The 23,106-nt window shown below is 43.0% G+C and overlaps 1 protein-coding gene across 10 annotated transcripts in view; it reads right to left on the bottom strand.

Moving 5' to 3' along the window:
- The window catches only part of LOC102409782 (zinc finger protein 791), a 70,119-nt gene that overhangs the window by 5,789 nt on the left and 41,224 nt on the right, over nt 1-23,106 (bottom strand). For 5 of the 10 annotated variants that reach the window (XM_045166721.1, XM_045166720.1, XM_025293607.3 and 2 more), the window contains one exon: nt 16,097-16,192. The exons of the other annotated variants lie outside the window; for them this stretch is intronic. In XM_045166721.1, the coding sequence (XP_045022656.1) occupies nt 16,097-16,126 (30 nt within the window). In that variant the 5' untranslated portion in view covers nt 16,127-16,192. The remainder of the gene's footprint in view (nt 1-16,096; nt 16,193-23,106) is intronic. 10 annotated transcript variants of the gene reach the window in all.

Raw genomic sequence — 23,106 nt, 5'->3', positions numbered from 1 at the left:
GCCACTCACTCAAGAGGCAGCCTCTCCACTGCTCTCATTTCCATGACCTTCTGTGGTGCACAGGAAAGTAACAGCTGAGCCTCTGGGCAGAGGAATCTCTCAGCCACGTAATTTCCCTAAACACTGGACTCTGTAAAAGGTCATCACTAACTAACCTACTGATACCCACATGGACAGGAGAGAGAAGGTTCCCGCACAGTCATTACAATGGTAGGATTTCTTCATTCAGTTATGGAATAGAACAAGAAATCCCCATTTCTTGTTTTTCTCACAGGAACCGATGGTCTTAAATGGAAACACTTCTTTCATTTGTGTAGCATTTCTCTCAAGGTGCCCTGGACCCTACCATTATAGAACAGTAAGACTTTTAGTGATCACAGAAGGAATGCAGAAATAATTTTCACGTGTTCATGTTGTTGCTAAACCTGTGAGGAAGTAACCACTTCCTGCTTTGGCCGGCTCTAATTACTCTTTCCATAGTGCGTCCACAGTGCTTGTTCCTGCTGCTGCTGCTGCTGCTGCTGCTAAGTCTCTTCAGTCATGTCGCTCTCTGTGTGACCCCATAGATGGCAGCCCATCCCCCACCCCTGGGATTCTCCAGGCAAGAACACTGGAGTGGGTTGCCATTTCTTTCTCCAATGCATGGAAGTGAAAAGTGAAAGTGAAGTCGCTCAGTCGTGTCCGACCCTCAGCGACCCCATGGACTGCAGCCTTGCAGGCTCCTCCATCCATGGGATTTTCCAGGCAAGAGTACTGGAGTGGGGTGCCATTGCCTTCTCCGAGTGCTTGCTCCTAATGGTGTCCTATTACAAAGTGTGCAGAACAGAGTCACACTAGCAGGCCTGGGAGGGCTGATTCTTAGGAATGCCTGCTCACAGTGTTTGCCCTTTGTTGGTTATCTGGGAACCGGGATTTATAAGTGACCCGACCAATCTAGGGCTTCTTTGGTGGCTTAGGCAGTAAAGAATCTGCCTGCAATGCAGGAGACCTGGGTTTGATCCCTGGGTCGGGAAGATCCCTTGGAGAAGGGAATGATGACCCACTCCACTATTCTTGCCTGGAGAATTCCATGGACAGAGGAGCCTGGCGGGCTACAGTCCATGGGGGTCTCAAAGAGTCTGACACAACTGAGCTACTAATACTTTCACTTCATTTCCCACCAGCCTAACTGGTAAGAATGGTTTGGTGTATCTCAATTGTTTATAGTACATCATAAACTCTCTTCATTCTCAGTGACTGAATTTTGTTATGCTCAGCAGAGAGTACTTATATGATCTGCGCACCTCCCCCCCCCAATCACTCTTGGGCATTGTTTCTAATGAGCTAGTATTTTACATGTATTGTCACAACCTGCTGCTTGTAGGATTGAGCCCCTCCTATGTGATTACACTAGGAAAGAATATCTAGAAGCTTGCATCTGGCTTTTTTAAGAACACATTTAATTAGGTACTAAAAAAGAATGAATGAGGTATTTAATAATCCTCATGGAAAAATTTTATTTTTGTTGGATAACATTAAAGGAGATAGATGAAAATATGAAAGATGTTCTTGATGTTCCCACTACAGAAATATATCTAAAACAATCTGTTATCTAACTGGGAAATGCATTGTATCATTCCCTTGTATTGCATGGACAATAGCCAATTCATTATAGATGTAAATGTGAACAATAAAACTGGGACACTTTTAGAAGTCCCAGGTAAATGCTTCATTGATCCAAAAATAGGGAGAACTTCCTCATTTAAGAAAAAGAAAAAACAGCCTTGAAGCAAGAACCTGACCAACGCAAACATATTAAAACTAAGAGTTTAAGACAAAAGATAGAAGACAATACATGTGATGTTAAAAGGTTAGTATGTGAAGATGGACACCATAGTTTTAAAATAATGGGAAAATAACCAAAACCTGTTTTACAGACGATGAGAGACGACACATGAAAAAATGTCCATTTGCTTAGTAATAGGGAATAATGAGGCAATATGTCAAGCAGATTATATTTCACTCTAAGGACAAAAATTAGTTAACTAAATAATCCCAAGTGTTGATGACCACAGATGACAAATATGTAAATTAGGCACGAGTAGAGGAAGCATCAACTGATGCACTCCACTGCCATTTCCTGTAAATCTGAACTTGATCACCATCAGTTGTCCTCCAGTGTCCAGAGAATTTACATGTATTTGTACTTGGAGACTGATACAAGAATATAGAAAATATATTTTCAATGAGATTAAAAATTAAACTAGGGGGAATTCCCTGGTAGTCTAGTGGTTAGGACTCCACACTTTCACTGCCAAGAGCCCTGGGAACTAAGATCCCACAAGCCACTCAGCATGGCCAAAAAGAATACATAAATAAGTAAACTGGAAAAAGCCCAAACCCCATAACCGTTGCAATGGATGAACCTTGACTGCCCACAGTCTCAGACACTAGGTGTGTATCAAACATCTGCTGCTAAAAGCAACCAAAAAACATTCTGAATGTAATTTAATATTTATTGAACGGTCAAAACAGACAAAACTAAAACAACACTGAATAGTGAAAAGAGCAGATGGTAAAGGTACGACTCAAGAATCAATAGAGATCCTCTATGGGCAGCATGGAGATAAGCTGGGGAGCAGAACATCAAAAGACTCTAAAAACCATCCAAAGGCCCACTTATGAATCTTCACGGTTACAAAGATGTTTATACTCTTATTATTGCTACATAGACCAATAAAGCATTTTGTACATTCTTTTTTGGAAAATATGTGATGATTTAAAAAAAAGGAATTAATGAAGTTTGGAGAAGAACGTAATTTTACTGTGTTTGTCCTGTGATGGGGCAATCTTGAGTTTTAACTCAGATTCTGGCAGCAAAAACTGCTAACATGACAGAGGTCTATTTTGAAAGAATTGGTTACATAGTCTCACCCCTGCATTTACTTTTTAAAAATAAAGGGTGGGGCCTGCCTGGTGGCTCAGTAAAGAGTCTGCCTTCTAGTGCGGGAGACACAGATCCCTGATCTGGGAAGATCCCACATGCCGCGCAGCGACTAAGCCTGTGTGCCACAACTACCGAGCCTATGCTCTAGAGCCCACATACTGCAGCCCCTGAAGCCGACGGGCCCTAGAGCCCACACTCCACAAGAGAAGCCACTACAGTGAGAGGTGTGTGCGCGGCCAATGAAGAGTAGTTCCCCTCTCACAACCAGAGAAAGCCTGCAGGCAGCAAGGAAGAGCCAGTGCAGCCAAAAATAGATTATCTGTGTATTTAATAAACATATATAAAAGGTGACATGAATTGGTATAGGAAGATGTGAAGGATTTTTCAATAGAATAATTAAGTAGTGTTACAGTATAAAAACCACATTCCCTCTTCTGTAAGTCTTACAGCCTCCTGCACAAGCATGTGGACCACATCTAAGATTTGGCTCAGATGTCTAGACTGGTGACAACATGTACTCAATGTCAACAGTGTATGACGCTTTTCATTTTTATAATCCAAGTGTCTGGGGAGGGGAGGGTGGGCTTCTCAAGCATGGGAAATGCCTTCAGAGAGTAAGATAAGGCGCCTGGCCTGGATTTTTTTTTTTAATTGAGATTAGACGGTAGGCTAGGGTGAGAGTTTGCATACTCCTGGGAAGAAACTACTATGGCCTTACTTGCTTGCCAGCACCAAAGGCAGGAACCTTCAGGTTTTCTTAGCATTTTGTACAGATGTGGGGCACAAAGTGGAACAAAGAGGAATAAAAGTACAAAGCTGTCAGCAGACGAGGATGGACATGTACACACTGCTATATTTAAAATGGAAAACCCACAAGGACCTACTGTATAGCACAGGGAACTCTGCTGGATGTTCTGTGTGTGGCAGCCTGGATGGGAAGGGGAGTCCGGGTGAGAACAGATACATACATGTGTATGGCTGAGTCTCTTTGCTGTTCACCTGAAACTATCACAACAGTGTTTGTTAATCGGCTATACTCCAATATAAAATAAGAAGTTAAAAAAAAACTGAGGTCAGAGACTTCCAGTTTCTGTTCGGTCATGTACGGAGTTTAGAAGCTAGCATTAGCGTCCTCACAAGATAATAACCAACTAACTAAATACCAACAGCTCTTCTTAGACCCAGAACCATCAGAGAATTTAGGTAATGGGGACACTGCTGTCTTCAAAATCAGCGAGACAAATAAACAGCCATTTAAAAATATGCCCAAGATATTCTTGCTCTCCAAATGTCGGAGTAGAGGACAAAAGAGCTCGTGACAGTGATAGGTGTCCCCCGCTCCTTACATCAAATATGTGTGGCGTCTCTTAACATTACTGCTCCAACTCTATGTCATCAAAATGTGTGTCCACCCATTCAGGTCAATTCTAACGCTCCCTGGAGTTAGCGTTAGACTTCACAGACTGAACACTCTCTGCCACAAGACTGCCCCCATTTAAGCTGCTGGCCACAAACAAGGTGCCTGGGCTACTGACATTTCTACTCAGCTGCCTGTACACTCACAGATCCCCTTGACACTCCCTCAGGTTCGCTAATTTACTGGAATAATTCTGAGAACTCAGGAGGACACTTGGCTTACTATGGTTGGTTTATGATAAAGGATACAACTTAGGAACAGCCAAATTTGGAAGAAATGCATAGGGAAAAACGTGGAACAGAGGGTGAGGGGGTGGGGTCAAGGAAACAAAAGCAAAAGTTAACTAATGGGGCCTAATCAAACTTACCATTGACAAAGAAACCATTGAGAAAATGAAAAGACAATGTATTGAATTAGAAAGTTATCTGTAAATGTTAATGACTAATAAGGGGTTAATATCCAAAATACAGAAACAACTCATACAACTCCCAGAAAAAAAATAACCTGATTAAAAACTAGCAAAAGGGGGACTTCCCATGTGGTCCGGTGGTTGACTGTGCACTTCCAACACAGGGGCACAGGTTCAATCCCTAGTTGGGGAACTAAAATCCTATGTGCTGCATGGTGCAGCCAAAAAAACCCACCTTTTTAAAAATGAGCAAAATAACCCGAGTAGATATTTTTCCAAAGAAGGCACAGAGATGGCAAACTGGCATATGAAAAGATGCTCAACATCACTAATCACTGGAGAAATGCAAATCAAGACAATTAGAGATCCCATCACACCTGTCCGAATGGATACCATTAAGAAGACCAAAAATAACAAACGTTGGTGAGGATGTGGAGAAAAGGGAACCCTTGTACACTCTTGGCAGCAATGTAAATTAGTGCCAACTAATAGGGAAAACAGTGTTGAGGTTTCTCAATAAACTTAAAACTGTTGTTGTTTAGTCACTTAATCACGTCCGACTCTTTGTGACCCATAGACTGTAGCCTGCATTTCCCAGGCAAGAATACTGGAATGGGTTGCCATTTTCTTCTCCAGGAGATCTTCCCAATCCAGGGATTGAACCTCCATCTCCGGCATTGGCAGGTGGATTCTTCACCACTGAGCCACCAGGGAAGCCCAAGAACTACCATATGATCCAGCAATTCCATGCCTGGGTATATGTCTGAAGAAAATGAAAGCACTTTAAAAAAGATACACACTCCCCAGTGTTCATAGTAGCATTATTTAAAATAGCCAAGATATGGTGGCAACCTAAATGTCATCCATCAACACACTGATGGATAAAGATGTGGTACATATATACACTGGAATACTTCTTGGCAATAAAAAAGAATGAAATTCTGCTATTTACAACAACATGGATAGATGGAGGGTATTAAGTCAGTCAGACTAAGAAAAACAGATACTGTATGATTTCACTTACAGGTGAAATCTAAAGGAAACAAATGAAAATAACAAAACAGAAACAGCCTCACAGATAGAACAAACCAGCAGTTACCAGTGGGGATGGGAAGTGGGGAGCGGAGATAAGGGTAGGAAGTTAAGAGGTACAAATGTATAAAATAAATAAGCTACAAGGTTAAGGTTAGCAAATGTAAGCTTTTATATATAGAATGGATAAACAACAAGCTCCCACTATAAAGCACAGGCAACTATATTCAATATCCCTATGATAAACCATAATGGAAGAGATACTAAAAAATATGTAAGTGAATCATTTTGTTATACAGTAGTAACTACAACATTATAAATCAGCTATCAGTTCAGTTCAGTTCATTTCAGTCGCTCAGTCGTGTCCGACTCTTTGCGACCCCATGAATAGCAGCACACCAGGCCTCCCTGTCCATCACCAACTCCCAGAGTTCACTCAAACTCACGTCCATCGAGTCAGTGATGCCATCCAGCCATCTCATCCTCTGTCGTCCCCTTCTCCTCCTGCCCCCAATCCCTCCCAGCATCAGAGTCTTTTCCAATGAGTCAATTCTTTGCATGAGGTGGCCAAAGTGCTGGAGTTCCAGCTTTAGCATCATTCCTTCCAAAGAACACCCAGGACTAATCTCCTTCAGAATGGACTGGTTGGATCTCCTTGCAGTCCAAGGGACTCTCAAGAGTCTTCTCCAACACCACAGTTCAAAAGCATCAATTCTTTGGCGCTCAGCTTTCTTCACAGTCCACCTCTCACATCCATACATGACTACTGGAAAAACCATAGCCTTGACTAGACGGACCTTTGTTGGCAAAGTAATGTCTCTGCTTTTTAATATGCTATCTAGGTTGGTCATAACTCTTCTTCCAAGGAGTAAGCATCTTTTAATTTCATGGCTGCAGTCATCATCTGCAGTGATTTTGGAGCCCCCCAAAATAAAGTCTGACATTGCTTCCACTGTTTCCCCATCTATTTCCCATGAAGTGATGGGACCGGATGCCATGATCTTAGTTTTCTGAATGTTGAGCTTTAAGCCAACTTTTTCACTCCCTTCTTTCACTTTCATCAAGAGGCTTTTTAGTTCCTCTTCACTTTCTGCCATAAGGGTGGTGTCATCTGCATAGCTGAGGTTACTGATATTTCTCCCGGCAATCTTGATTCCAGCTTTTGCTTCTTCCACCCTAGCATTTCTCATGATGTACTCTGCATATAAGTTAAATAAGCAGGGTGACACTATACAGCCTTGACGTACTCCTTTTCCTATTTGGAACCAGTCTGTTGTTCCATATCCAGTCTAATTGTTGCTTCCTGACCTGCATATAGGTTTCTCAAGAGGCAGGTCAGGTGGTCTGGTATTCCCATCTGTTTCAGAATTTTCCGCAGTTGTGGAAACTGTGGAATTGTGATCCACACAGTCAAAGGCTTTGGCATAGTCAATAAAGCAGAAATAGATGTTTTTCTGCAACTCTCTTGCTTTTTCCATGATCCAGCGGATGTTGGCAATTTGTTCTCTGGTTCCTCTGCCTTTTATAAATCCAGCTTGCACATCAGGAAGTTCACAGTTCACGTATTGCTGAAGCCTGGCTTGGAGAATTTTGAGCATTACTTTACTAGCATGTGAGATGAGTGCAATTGTGCAGTAGTTTGAGCATTCTTTGGCATTGCCTTTCTTTGGGATTGGAGCGAAAACTGACCTTTTCCAGTCCTGTGGCCACTGCTGAGTTTTCCAAATTTGCTGGCATATTGAGTGCAGCACTTTCACAGCATCATCTTTCAGGATTTGAAATAGCTCAACTGGAATTCCATCACCTCTACTAGCTTTGTTTGTAGTGATGCTTTCTAAGGCCCACTTGACTTCACATTCCAGGATGTCTGGCTCTAGGTGAGTGATCACACTATCATGATTATCTGGGTTGTGAAGATCTTTTCTGGACAGTTCTTCTGTGTATTCTTGCCACCTCTTCTTAATATCTTCTGCTTCTGTTAAGTCCATACCATTTCTGTCCTTTATTGAGCCCATCTTTGCATGAAATGTTCCCTTGGTATCTCTAATTTTCTTGAAGAGATCTCTAGTCTTTTTCATTCTGTTGTTTTCCTCTATTTCTTTGCATTGATCGCTGAACAAGGCTTTCTTATCTCTTCTTGCTATTCTTTGGAACTCTGCATTCAGATGCTTGTATCTTTCCTTTTCTCCTTTGCTTTTCGCTTCTCTTCTTTTCACAGCTACTTGTAAGGCCTCCCCAGATATCCATTTTGCTTTTTTGCATTTCTTTTCCATGGAGATGGTCTTGATCCCTGTCTCCTGTACAATGTCACAAGCCTCACTCCATAGTTCATCAGGCACTCTATCAGATCTAGTCCCTTAAATCTATTTCTCACTTCCACTGTATAATCATAAGGGATTTGATTTAGGTCATACCTGAACGGTCTAGTGGTTTTCCCTAATTTCTTCAATTTAAGTCTGAATTTGGCAATAAGGAGTTCATGATCTGAGCCACAGTCAGCTCCCGGTCTTGTTTTTGCTGACTGTATAGAGCTTCTCCATCTTTGGCTGCAAAGAATATAATCAATCTGATTTCAGTGTTGACCATCTGGTGATGTCCATGTGTAGAGTCTTCTCTTGTGTTGTTGGAAGAGGATGTTTGCTATGACCAGTGCATTTTCTTGGCAAAACTCTATTAGGCTTTGCCCTACTTCATTCTGTATTCCAAGGCCAAATTTGCCCGTTACTCCATACTTCAATTTAAAAAAAAATACTGGGGGAAAAAAAAAACACAGGAGAAAATCTAGGTGACCTTGAGGTTTTTTTGGTGACCTTGAGTTTGGTGATGAGTTTTTTGATTCAACACAACAAAAGCAGGATTGATGAAAGGAAAAAAAAAATCAGTAAACTGACATCATTAAAATGACAACTTTCTCTATGAAAGACAGGGTTAAGAGACTGAAAACAAGCTACAGACTGGGAGAAAATCTCTACAAACCACTTATCTGATAAAAGACCAGCATCCAAAATATCTAAACAACTCTTAAAACTCAACAATAAGACAGACCACACAATTAAAAATGGACAAAATATCAGAACACACCTCTCACCAAGACACATGGATGGTAAGCAAGCATAAGAAAAGATGCTCATGTCTTATGTCATTAGGACTGCAAATAAAAGAAGAATAATATCATTTCTAGATACTTGCTACAAAATCCTAAAATTAAAAAAAAACAACAACTGAGAATAAGCATTAAAGGACAGAGAAGATGCGGAGTGACAGGAACCCTCACTCACTGCTGGTGGGAATGGAAAACAGTACGCCTTCATGGGAAAATGGGCAGTTTCTTACAATACTTAACCGTATAATCCAGCAACCAGGCTCCTTTGTAGTTTACCAAATCAGTTGAAAACTTGCTGTCACAGGGGCTTCCCTGGTGGCTGAGGGTAAAGAATCTGCCTGCCAATGCAGGAGACACAGGTTTGATCCCCAGTGTGGGAGGATCTCACATGTCTCAGAGCAACTGGACCCATGCACCACAACTACTGAGCCTGTGCTTTAGGACCTGGGAACCACATGCAGCCTCTGTGTCCTAAAGCTCAGGCTACACCACAGGAGATGCCACCACCACAAGAAGCCTGCACACAGCAACTACAAGTAGCCTCTGCTCTCCACAACTAGAGCAAAGCTGGTGCAGCAAGGAAGCCCCAGTACAGAAAAAAAAAAAAAAAAAAACCCAAAACATCTTCATTCATAAAAATACCTGTGTGTGAATTGTTTATAAAAGGTTTACTCATGATTGCCAAGACTTACAGGTAAACAAGAAATTCTCCAACAGGTGAATGGAAAAATAATCACTGGAACATCAATATAATGAAATGTTATTCACTGTTAAAAGGAAACGAGGTATCAAACCAAAAAGACAGAGAGAACCTTAAAATCATATTGTTAACTGAAAGTAGCCAACATGATAAGGCTACATACTGTATTATTCCAACCAGAGTTCTGCAAAGGGAAAAAACCACAGGACAATGAAAAATCTGCGTCTGCAGGGATTTGGGGGTGGGAGCGAGGAAGGAATAAATGAATAGGGGGAGCACAGGGGACTTTCAGGGCATCAAAGTAGAATACACGACATGGACATGACAGAAACAAGCTCATTTTACGTTGCCAAAGCCCACAGACTGTCTAAACAAGAGTCAACGTTGTCCTAAAATGTGGACTGTAATAAATCAGCATTGGTTCAACGAATTTAACAAATGTACCACAATAATACAAGATATAAAAAACAGGGCAAAACTATGATGGCAGAGGGGTTAAGTATGACCTTTCTGTACTTTGTAACCAAACTGTCTATAAACCTAAAACTGCTGTAGAGAAAGGTAACATCTATCAGGGAAAAAAAAGATGATGAAGTAAAAAAGGCATTAATATTCATTTCAGATGACTGAAAAAGGCCATCTTGGTTCAGTTGATTTGAAGTTACTTCAGTCACTATGGCACTCTTATAAAGGCCTGTATCCTGCAAACAGAGAATTAAAACCCCACTGAATGCCGTGTTCCAACGGATGTGCTCTGATGTGGTTAAGGGTGTCCTGGGGAGGCCTCAGTATATATACAGACAAGTGTTACCTTGATGTATATTGGGGATACCTGTTAGGCAAGAGATTCCCAGAATTCTTTTATCACACATTTTTAGACGATTGCCCAGGGGTCAGTAAACACATGCTCTCCAAGCCAACTGCTGGTCAGGGCTAAGACGACAGGCTGATGTTGGGTGTGTTGTGGACCGTTGAGTCCCCTCCTTTAGCAGGATGTCCAACTAAGGGGTGAAAACCTGGATCATGTATGAATGTGGAGATGTTCTGAAGTCTGTGAACTCCCCTTGCTCATCACTCAGGGAATCCTAAGGAGCCCACAGGGAGCCTAGGGGTCTGAGAAGGGGTGATGACCTTTAGCATCTGGCAAGGGACCCAGGAGGGGGAAGGCCTCCACCCCTCCTGCAGGTAGGTTATGGTGGGGGTCCCAGGGTCAGCTTTTTCTTGTCTCGGGGGGTCCCCACAGCTGTGCTGAGCTCTTGGGGTGCTCTTTACAGGGTTTCAAATCCTAATGGGAATCTGGATGGGAGGTCCCATTTTCAGGGTTATCTGTTTTCAGCACAGCTCCGTCAGGAGATGAAAGTGCAGCTCGAGTGGCCTACAATGCAAGGCCAGGGCCGGACCTTGGTTAGAAGCCTGTGGCCAGCTTCAGGCCTGACAGGAAACTCCAGAGGCAGGAGCGCAGGTCCCTGAAGCCTCTACTGTGACTCAGGGTTCGACGGCACGCAGGGGAATGCCTGTCATCTGGCATTTTCACCAGAGTCCACAGCCTTTTTGTTTTTTTGTGGGAACTATTCCAGGTGGGCCATTTTACAAGTAATAGCTTAAATGGGCTCAAATATATTTCAACATTTCTTATGTTCTGATGTCCTCAGAAGAGATGTCATTAATGTCACATCACTCATGCTCATGGCACAAGGTGGTGCAGGTCAGACCTTGCCTGCAGAGACCATGTACCGTGGCAATGGTGCTGAGGTTCTCTGAGGGTCACCAGGTAAAGGTGAAGGCCAAGTGTGCTGAGAGGCTGCTGAAATGGACACTGAACAGAAAAGACTTAGCCAAACCTGTGAGGGCAGGACATTTAGCAGCTGTGGAGTGGATGAAGTCAGTCATTTCCAAAATGATGGGGGCTGGGAATTGGGGCTTATTTGGTGAAACAACAGTCTCAAGGTTGCCATAATCCAATGTGAGATGTCATTCATTCTTTCCAGGTTTGTGAACAGACCAAATACGCCAATTAAAGTGAAGTGAAGTGAAGTTGCTCAGTCCTGTCTGACTCTTTGTGATCCCATGGACTGTAGCCTACCAGGCTCCTCTGTCCATGGAATTTTCCAAGCAAGAGTACTGGAGTGGGGTGCCATTTCCTTCTCCAATTAAAAGGAGGGGTTAATCACTTCCTCATTAAACAGGTTTGTATAACGGTTTTCCATCCTTCAAAACCCTATTTACATTGGGCCTATTAAGTAATTAGCAATAAAGGTCAGTGGAGTTCCATTTAGCAATATAATTTTCCAGTGCCAGAAACTAAATTAAAATTTAATTTATGATTCACTGGATCAGATCTTCCTTCCTCTCAAGCAGCACTGAAATGGCTTCAGAAAGGAGCCTGGTCTGGATGTTCATTGTAGTTGGAGGTTGGGACTGGGGCAGAAATTCTTGCCCAAAGCCAGGAGCTTGTGTGGCTGGAATCTCCTGTCATCTCTAGAGTGGAGGACCCAGACTTCTCATCAGGTTGGGGCACAAAGGGAAAAAGAAGGTGTTAAAAAGAAACAGTAGACCCCTGAAGGAAAGCTATGACAAACCCAGACAGTGTATTAAAAAGCAGAGACATCACTTTGCCAAAAAAGGTCTGTATAGTCAAAAGCTACGGCTTTTCCAGTAGTATGGATGTGAGAATTGGGCCACAAAGAAGGCTGAGCGCCGAAGAATCTCCCCCAGGAATGTCATCTTAAACCAGTCTGAGCTTATTTTTGCTTTTAATTTGCTGGCCAGCGCCAATGAGGTAATCAGCCATAGAGATTTTTTTTTTTTTTTCATAGAGATTTTTATTATCCCTCAAAGCAAGATAATTCACTCTTTCCATATCCCTTTGGCCTTCTACCCATCTAAGCCTTCCATTTGGACACCTCTCCACTCCCTAGATGCGATGCTGTCTGATTCAATCACTTAATAAAACCAATTAAACCTTTAAAATTTATTCAATTGTATTTTTGTTATTTAACAGATCAGTGGGGCTTAAACTGAAACAAAAAGCAAAAAAAATGTCTGACTACTCATGACAAAGACAAAGGTGGGAAAGAAAAATATGCATTTGCAATTGCTTCTTTTTTGATAAAGAAGCACCAAATCAAGATGCTCAAGAAATGGACTTCCCTGGTGGTCCAGTGGTTAAAACTCTGCCTTCCAGCGCAAGGGGTGTGGGTTCAATCAGTGGGGGAACTAAGATCCCACATGCCACACAGTGTGGCCAGAAATTAAAACTTGTGAAGAAAAAAAATTTCACTAAAGCCTTAAAATGATCTACACTGGTTATTTGGGAGCAGCTGAAGCAAGACCACTTGAGGGGCCAGGATGCCCTGGCATGAGTCTACTTTTGACAGTCTTATCTTACAGATTTTTGCTAACCTTCCCATGATGATTTAAAATTCACTGAGTAATATGCATATACTATATCTTTATATTTAATAGCCTTTATTTTAATTAACTTACTTTTGCTTTGAACGTTTTAAGTTTAGTTTTTATTTATCTACAGAGGAAACCCTTCTAAGATTTACTCCTTTAAATGCTAACCCTTATAAAAGTTTAAACCATAAAAAATGAGAAGTTTCAAATCTCCTTTTAACAAAAATAACAAGGGGGCATCATAGCTTCTTGTAGCTCACTCTGGGGGCTTTTTCAGAAATAAGTAACATGTAATGCATGAGGAATTTGCATGTAATCCATTAAATATACTAGGATTTTCAGTGATTTTATGTACATTTTGAATAGTTTTCCTCATGAATTCATTTGCTTCAGCAGTACTGTAACACTTAGAATTTCAAAGTTCTCTAAGGACAAGCACATACAAAAAACTGACCTACAAATGTAAAAGCCACCTAAGAACTCAAATATACTCATCTCATATCTTGAGGATCTCTTGCCTAAAAGGAAAGAATATTCTGTTTAGTTCCAGAGTTTTTTGGCTTATTCCCAATGTCTCTCTGTCAACATACCCTGAAAGCTTGAGAATCATAATACTATAAAATAATGTCACAGACTATGAAGGGAAACTAAAGAATTGCAACAGGGCCTTCCCTGGTGATCCAATGGTTAAGGTTCACCTTTCAATGCAGGGGGTAGAGGTTCAATCCCTGGTCTGGGAGCTGAGATCCCACATGCCTTGGGGCCAAAAAACCAAAACATGAAACAAGCAATGTAACAAATTCAATGACGTCTTTAAGAATGGTCCACATCAAAAAATCTTTTAAAAATCCTGCAATATTCAATATATAAATGTATACAAGGAAAGAAATGTAAATATTTGAATCAGTGAGATTAGCAGCCTATTTCCCTATAATTCAGAAGAAACTGAGATTCCCAGGCTTGAGGTCCAGATCTCCGACTGTGGGAATACAATCCCTGGAGTGTGTCAGAGCTGACTCATTAGGAAAGATTGTGATGCTGGGAAAGATTGAAGGCAGGAGAAGGGGATGACAGAGGATGAGATGGTTAGATGGTATCACCGATCTGATGGATGTGAGTTTGAGCAAACTCCGGGAGATGGTGAAGGAGGGAAACCTGGCATGCTGCAGTCCATGGGGTCGCAAAGAGTCAGACACGACTGAGCGACTGAATGGACAGCGTGTCAGTGGTGAGGGTCAGCCACATGAACAGCCTCAGAAATGAACTCTGGAGGCTCCAACAAATGCTCCCTCCCCAGGCTTCAATTCTTACAAGTGAGAAAACTCTTCACCAGATTCAATGTAAAATTCTAACTTAAATGAACTCGCCAATTCATAAACTCTTGTCCAAGAAGACACAATTCCTGACCTTCACAGACTTTCTCAACACACTCAAATCACTCTGAGTAATTCGTATGTACAGTTACAGTACAAAGTTCAACCTGGTAATCAACAGTTAGGGTCTCAGGGCGTCACTCTGTATCCCCCACCGTCGAAAGTGCATCCCCACCTTTCCAGGGCTGTATCTTCTCTCACTATAAAGGCTCCTTCCATGGTTGGTGAGAGCAGGTAGGACACGTGCAGGGGAAGGCTTCCCAGATAGAACAGTTGGTCCTCTGAGTACTTCCCTTGGCAGGCTCAAGGGGGCCTTAGCTAAGAGCTAAGAGCCCACAGGTCTGGGCTCCCCACTGTCATTGTCATGAACTCCATTGATATTTTAAATGACACATACCCAGTGTTTGAATAATCCAACAGAACCATTCAATCCAGTATTTATGTATAAAGAAGGGAGGAAAACTGTAAGGCATTTTTTTCTATTTCAAGAACAAAACACAAATATCTATTCCTTTCAGAAAGTAAATGTCAGCCAATTATCATTTCCATGGCAAGAAACTGTAAATAATTGAAGAAAAGAAAAAAAAAAGATCTTGAATGTTACTTACAGTCAGTTATGTGACCAAAAAAAAAAAATGTAACTAATGGAATAATGGTATAATGGAGTATTTTTTCTGAAAGTCACCTCTTTCTTCCCCTTTGGAAATATTTTATATTCTCTTTCAAGATCTATTGATTAAATACATTTACAGTTACTAAAGATGGAAACTTAGGACTTCCTTGGTGGTCCAGTGGCTAGGACCGCGCTCTCACTGCAGGGGGACCAGGGTTCAATCCTTGGTCGTGGAACTAGATCCTACATGCCGCAACTAGGACCCATACAGCTAAAAAAAGGCTTAAAAGTGAATAAGGTCACAAACTCAGGGAGGGACAAGGCTGACCTGGAACTATGATGAAAAGACCGACCACCCAGGAGTCTCCCAAGAGGAACCTCCACCCAAAAGGCTTAAACAAAATAGGATGTCTGTGGCTGGGAAAGCTTGTGGGGCGGAGTAAGGAGGGGACAGCACAAGACTTAAATACAGTGTAGTTCCCGGTGATTAATTTCTGGTTTCTTCTCATGGAAAACATACACAGACAAAAAACTAAACTTTGAAGAGTCATTCATGGCTCTGTGGATTAATAATAAACAATTTAAAATACTGCATAGCTTGAAATGCACCACGGAGGGCAAGTAGTTAATAATGAAGCTATGAACTGAAAAGGGGAAGATGGCGTTTGGGAATATCGGGAAAGATCTGGAAATTTAGGCATTTGTGTCCTGCCCTGGGAAGAGCTGGAGTAGGGAGACAGGGTCGTGGATTTGTGACACTGTTCTTCATACATTTGAAAAGTGAGGGGAAATGAGAGTTCCCCCGCCCCGGGGAGAAAGGAGGGACCCCATAGACCGCTGCTCCCCTTATGCAGGGACCCCGAATACTGAGTTACGATTGTCCCGTTACAACCCTCTCCATGGACACCACACAACCTGGAGCAGACACAGCCGCAGCGGTGAGCAGAGAGGCCGCCCCGGGTCCCAACTGCCCGCTGAGTCCGTGCACTGCGTGCCGCGCTCGGGGTGGGTGGACTCGGGTCCGCGGGTCCGAAGTTGACCACGGGGAGGCCCAGGTCCCACCACAGCCAGTACCAGCAGGTCCCTCAGCCCCCGTCTTCCAACACCCGGCTCCCCCAGCTCACCATTTTTTGGTTTCTTGGCTTCCCAGTCATCCACTCCACGACTGCCGCGGCAAGCGCAGGTCACACTGACAGAGGATGCCGCGGAACCACCGGAGCCTTTTAAGGACACAGAGAAGGGGGATCTGCTGCGCTGCGGGAGCGAATGGGAACCAGCACGCAGTCCACGCCACCCACGCCCGACACTGGAGCGTCGCCTACAGGCGCTCACACGTACGTACCCGGCGACTCCCTTGATTGGACAGCTCGCAAGGCCCCGCCCTGCCGTGCCTGAGTGACAGCAGGCCGGAGGTCACGTCTTTGCTCGGACCTTGACCTGGCAGGGAGGCCCCTCCATGGTCACTCCATTGAACCAGATGGCCGCGAGGCCCTCACAGAACGGTGACACTTCTTCCCCAAAACGGACACTGAGAAGTGGCCTCACCATGTGTAATAATGAGTCTCGCCCCACTTTTGATCTTTGACCATTTGCTGTGAGAGAGACCCATTCTTCCCTACCTACCCTCCCTCGTTTGGAAGACTGAAAAGCCCCCTTACCCCACCCCATCCTCGGGGGCACTTGGCTCAAGAGGGAGGGTGAACCCCACAATCCTAGACCAGCCATGAAGCTTCAGGGCATGTGTGAAACACAGACCGAGAAACCACAGAAGACCTTTACAATGTAATTTCTTTCATACTTACTCGTTGAAAGGTCAAAGGAGGCAAAACTGAAAGAAAATTGCAGAGTGAAAAATAAAAGATGGTGAAGGTATGGAAGAATAAACAGAGAATCCCAACCGCCATCATGTAAGGGGCAGGTTGGTGATGAATGAGGCATGGGAAGGTTGGGGACTCTGTCACCAACGCCCACAGGTCATTTATGAATTTTCATGAAGATTCCAAGAATGTTTCAATTATCACTAAATATAGCCAGGAAACATTTTGTATATTCTTTTCTAAATATATATGCTGATTTTTTTTTTTTATTGAAGGATAATTGCTTTACATGCTGATAAAAATTTTAAGCAGTAATTAAGGTTGGCAACAAAATTTGTATGTTAGTTTGTCCTATAAAGTGGCAATCTGAGTTTTCACTCATGGTTTTGGCAACAACAATCAGTAAGAAGCCAAGTGTCAACTAAGAAAGGATGGGTTCCCTGAGTTCATCATCATATGTAGTTTTTATAAACAAAGGGTATTGCTATGGAAAGATCTGGAGGATTTATCAATAGAGCAAATAAGTACAGTTTATTAAAGTATATATTGGAGAAGAAAATGGCACCCCACTCCAGTATTCTTGCCTGGAGAAGTCCATGTACAGAGGAGCCTGGTGGGCTATAGCCCATGGGGTTGCAAGAGTCAGATACAACTTAGGGACTAAACAACAATATTGCAGTATATATAAATACCAAGTTACTTTTTCTATAACCTACAGAGAAAGGCAGAACGTGGACCTCCACCCAAGGGTTGGTTGAATAGTGGAGAGGAGTCTGGCCTTTTTTTTTTTTTAGGCTACACTTAGGGGTGTAGGCTATGGTGGCAGATCACATGCAGCCTTTCTTATCACCTTGTACAGATTTGGGGCACAAAGGGAAGAAGGGGTAAGACTTTAAAGTTGTCATCAGTCACATAATAGGAAAAATATATCCTAGTCTCTGACCCTCGTTCCTGGCACAGGGCTCCTAAAACCCTTGTAAATTCCTAAGGGAGGGATTTCCCTGGTGGTCCAGTGGCTAAGACTCCCCACTCCCAATGCAGGGGGCCTGATTTGATCCCTGGTCAGAGAACTAGATCCTGCATACTGCAACTAAGACCCAGTACAGCCAAATAAATAATTTTTTTAAAATTCCTAAGGGATAAGAGCACTAGGACCATCTCTCATTCTATTGAAGTGACTCTGGTTGGGCTCCTGGGTGGCTGCTGGGTGAGGGGCCAGTCACTGGAAAGACCAAGTCATGATCATGAACTTGGAATTTTCAGCCCAACACCCTCATCCTCCAGAAAGGGGAGGGGGCTGAAAATGAAGTTAACAATTAATCATGCCTACATGAGGAAGCCTCCATAAAATCCCAGTGGTAAGGGGGGATTCAGAGGGCTTCCAGGTTGGTGGTCCATGTACAGGGAGGGTGATGCACCCCAGCTCCAAGGGACTCTCTCAGACTTCACCCTATGTATCACTTCACCTGTATCACTTATCATATCCTTTAATAAACTGGTAAATGTATTAATAACTTCAGTGTGTCTCTGAGTTCTATGAGCTGCTCTTGCAAACAGAACCCAAGGAGGGGCCTGTGAGAACTTCTGATTTGTAGCCATGTCAGACGGAAGTTGTGAGTAATCTGGGGACCTACTCCTTGTGATTGGCATCTGAAATTGTGTGTGGGGGCCAGTGCTGACAGTTTTGCGAGACTTAGCTCTTAACCTGTAGAATCTGATGCTGTCCCAGGGCAGATAGTGTTAGGATTGAGTTAAGTTGTAGGACACCCCACTGGTGTCACAGAGAATTACTTATTGTGGGGGTAAAACCTTCACATATTTGATGACTGGAAGTATCAGGACTGAAGAGTTCTGGGTAAAAGTAAAGGAGATGCTTAGGTAGGAAGAACTGGGTTTTCTCCACTCAGGAAGAAGATATCAGCAGTCAAACATTAAAAAATGGAGTTAGAGACCTCTGATCAGCAGATAAGGAGCTTAAAAGGTTATAGTCCCATCCTCAACAAACAGACTTTTTAAAAAAAGCAAAGAAACTTAAAAATCAATGACTCTTCTTAAATATATCAAAGGACTGAGGTCACAGGGTGAAGTATTGTCTCCAAAATTGGAAAGAGACTGAAAAATAGCCATTTTGAAATATGCCTACAATATTCTGCACTTTTTAATAAGTCTTGTCCTCAAAAGAATGTATTTCAACTTAGAGAATGAATTTATAGTTCTTGGGAAAAACAGGGAGAAGGGATAGTTAGGGAGTTTAGGATGGATATATGCACACTTCTATATTTAAAATGGATAACCAACGAGGACCTGCTGTATAGCACGAGGAACTCTGCTCAGTGTTATGTGGCAGCCTGGAACAGAGGGGAGTTTGAGTGATAATGGATACATGTACATGTATGGGTGAGTCCCTTTGCTGTTCACCTAAAACTATCACAACATTGTTAATCAGTTATATCCACCCCCCCCCCCCAAAATAATCTATTTCATTAGAGGCTAACCAACTGGGATCCTACCAGTGCCAGAGGGCAGTGCTATGGTGGGAGGCAAAGAGTCAACTGGACTCCCCACTAGTCTTTCTGCTGACCTCTCAGCAAACACACGGTATGTTTTCCAAAACAACTCCAATTCTCCAACACCAACTGGGTGTCCTGCAGTGCAATTCAAGTCTGACACAAACTAACCAGAATTAACATCAGATTCCACAGTTTATGGGTTGAATCCTATGACAGTACCCACCGTCAGATGCCAGCCACAGAGTGGGCAGGGGCTGGGCTAAACACATTTCTGCCTGACCCACCACAAATTTAGAGGTTCCCTGGACAACACCTCATCTTTGTTAATTGTCTAGAGCACCTATCAGAATGAAGACAAGCACTACTTATTATTACCAGTTTATTTGATTTTTTAAAACTTTTTATTTTGTATTGGGGTTGTTGTTTAGTCACTAAATCGTGTTTGACCCTTTTGTGACCCAATGGACTGCAGCCTGCCAGGCTCCTCTGTCCATGGGATCTGCCAGGCTAGAATACTGGAGTGGGCTTCCATTTCCTTCTCCAGGGGATCTTCCTGACCTAGGGATCAGACCTGTGTCTCCTGCATTGGCAGGCGGGCTCTGAGTGGAGCCACCTGGGAAGCCCCTCTATTGGGGTATTTATATTTGAGTGTGTGTGTGTGCTCCATCATTTCTGAATCTTTCATCAGGAACAGCCACGTGGAAAGGGTGCCCAGGGCAAAGTGGTGGGGGTAGGGGTGGCAGGGAGCTTCCATGTTATCTCCACACATGACAGCTTCCTGGCTCACTGATGGGTTCACCAAGTCAGATCTCTCTGAATCCCGAGCTTTAGGGGTTTCCATAGTTTTCTTATGTCGACCACTGGAGAAGGACTCAATCTTCAGCACCTCCTTCCTCTCTGGAGGCTGGGAACTGGGCTGAAAGTTCTTCCTGGTCACTGGTGGCCAAATCCCTACCCTGAAGCCATCCAGGGGCCTAGAAACAGTTGCCTTATTACAACATAAGATGCTCTTATTACCGATAGAGGTGGTATGGTTAGATAGCCTCACTGACTCAATGCATATGGATTTGAGCAAACTCCCATAGGTAGTGGAGGACTGGAGCCTGGTGTGTTACAGTCCATGGGGTCACAAAGAGTCAGAAACAACTTAGCGACTAAAAACAACATCATCGGTATCTCTCAGAGTCCAAGGGCCTTGGGAAATCTTTGCTAAGAACTGTGGACAAAGATCAAACATTTTTCTTATCACACCAGAGAAGGGCAGAGCCCACGGACACAGGCTCATTAAAATACTGAGACCAGATCATGGGATGATAAAACTTTCCTCTTAGCCACAATGAACCACTACATCAGAAGACATATGTTTAATCACAGTAGGGAACTTGGAAACAATGGTATGTTTCAGAACTTATTTAGAAGTCTCTAAAGGGCTGTGGCACCCCATTCCAGTACTCTTGCTTGGAAAATCCATGCAAGGATTTTCCAAGGATTTAGGCTGCAATCCATGGGGTCGCTAAGAGTCGGACATGACTGAGCGACTTCACTTTCACTTTTCACTTTCACTTTTCACTTTCATGCATTGGAGAAGGACTAGTTTGTCAGTTCTTTCTGTAAATCAAAGAAGCAGGTCAAGAGGGAGGAGATGTATGTATACTTATAGCTGATTCATGTTGCTCAGCAGAAACCAACACAACATTGTAAAGCAATTATCCTCCAATTAAAAATAAAATTTTTAAAAAGTAGAAATGAATAAATAGAATAAGAAGTTAACAGATGACCATATATCATCCCTAGATTCCCCTTCAGGAACCTCACAAACAAACTGTGTGGCCAAATTGTGTGATTTACATCTAGAGGAAGAACACAAGTCAATGAGACAGCATGTAGTGGTGAAAAGGGACAACTCTGATCCTCAACTATTGCAAGGAAAAGCCAACTCTGACTCGATGATGGAAATGGTTTCTTTGACTTGCTTTTCCTTGCTGTTGTTACTATAATCATACATAATGGCCTGCTTCAAAGGACCCTGACACTTTGTATGCATGGGTTAGTCACTCAGTCGTGGCTGATGCTTTGTGACCCAATGGACTGTAGCCCACCAGAATCCTCTGTCCATGGGATTCTCCAGGCAAGAATACTGGAGTTGATTGCTATTTCCTCCTCCAGGGGATCTTCCAGACGCAGAGATTGAACCCAGGTCTCCCACACTGTAGGAGGATTCTCTACCAACTGAGCTACCAGGAAGTCCGACCGTTAAACTATAGTGCTTGTGTGTAGCTAACAGGTATATAATCTCACTCTGCCCACCTGTGAATGGCTACAACAAAAAGAAAAAATTAACACACCACTTCCAAAGGCTGGACCTTCCTGGAGATGTTTTGCAAGACTTGTTCAGTCGCTCAGTCGTGTTTGACTCTTTGCAACCCCATGGACTGCAGCACGCCAGGGTTCTCTGTCTTTCACCATCTCTCAGAGCTTGCTCACACTCATGTCTATTGAGACGGTGATGCCATCCAACTCATCCTCTGTCATGCCCTTCTCCTTCTGCTCTCAACCCTTCCCAGCATCAGGGTCTTTTCCAATGAGTTAGCTCTTCACATCAGGTGGCCAAAGTATTGGAGATTCTGCTTCAGCATCAGTCCTTCCGATGAACACTCAGGACTGATCTCCTTTAGGATGGACAGGTTGGTTCTCCTTGCAGTCCAAGGGACTCTCAAGAGTCTTCTCCAACACCACAGTTCAAAAGCATCAATTCTGCAGCACTTGGCTTTCTTTATGGTCCAACTCACATCCATACATGACTACTGGAAAAGCCATAGCTTTGACTATACAGACCTTTGTTGGTAAAGTAATGTCTCTGCTTTTTAATATGCTGTCTAGGTTGGTCATAGCTTTTCTTCCAAGAAACAAGTGTCTTTTAATTTCATGGCTGCAGTTACCATCTGCAGTGATTTTGGAGCGCCCCCCCCACCCCCGCCCCAAATAAAGTCTGTCACTGTTTCCATTGTGTCCCCATCTATTTGCCATGAAGTGCTGGGACTGAATGCATGATCTCAGTTTTTTGAATGTTGAGTTTTAGGCCAATTTTTTCACCCTCCTCTTTCATTTTCATCAAGAGGCTCTTTAGTTTTTCTTTGCTTTCTGACATAAGGGTGGTGTTATCTGTATATCTGAGGTTATTGATATTTCTCCCGGCAATCTTGATTTCAGCTTGTGCTTCATCCAGTCCAGTATTTCGCATGATGTACTCTGTATATAAGTTGAATACAGTCTTGACATACTCCTTTCCCAATTTGGAACCAGTCCATTGTTCCATGTCTGGTTCTATCTGTTGTTTTTTGACCTGCATACAGGTTTCTCAGGAGGCAGGTCAGGTGGTCTGGTATTCCCATTTCTTGAAGAATTTTCCACAGTTTCTTGTGATCCACACAGTCAAAGGCTTTGGCATAGTCAATAAAGCAGAAATAGATGTTTTTCTGGAACTCTCTTGCTTTTTCGATGATCCAGCAGATGTTGGCAATTTGATCTCTGGTTCCTCTGCCTTTTCTAAAACCAGCTTGAACATCTGGAAGTTCACAGTTCACATATTGCTGAAGCCTGGCTTGGAGAATTTTGAGCATTACTTTACTAGTGTGTGAGATGAGTGCAATTGTGCGGTGATTTGAGCATTCTTTGGCATTACTTTTCTTTGGGATTGGAATGAAAACTGACCTTTTCCAGTCCTGTGGCCACTGCTGAGTTTTCCAAATTTGCTGGCATATTGAGTGCAGCACTTTCACAGCTGCAGGGAACATCAACAAAAGACAC

The sequence above is a fragment of the Bubalus bubalis genome, chromosome 9, assembly GCF_019923935.1.
Source record: "Bubalus bubalis isolate 160015118507 breed Murrah chromosome 9, NDDB_SH_1, whole genome shotgun sequence".
NCBI classification, from domain to species: domain Eukaryota; kingdom Metazoa; phylum Chordata; class Mammalia; order Artiodactyla; family Bovidae; genus Bubalus; species Bubalus bubalis.
Note: the sequence above shows the minus strand (reverse complement) of the source record. Positions and strands in the feature narration are given on the sequence as shown.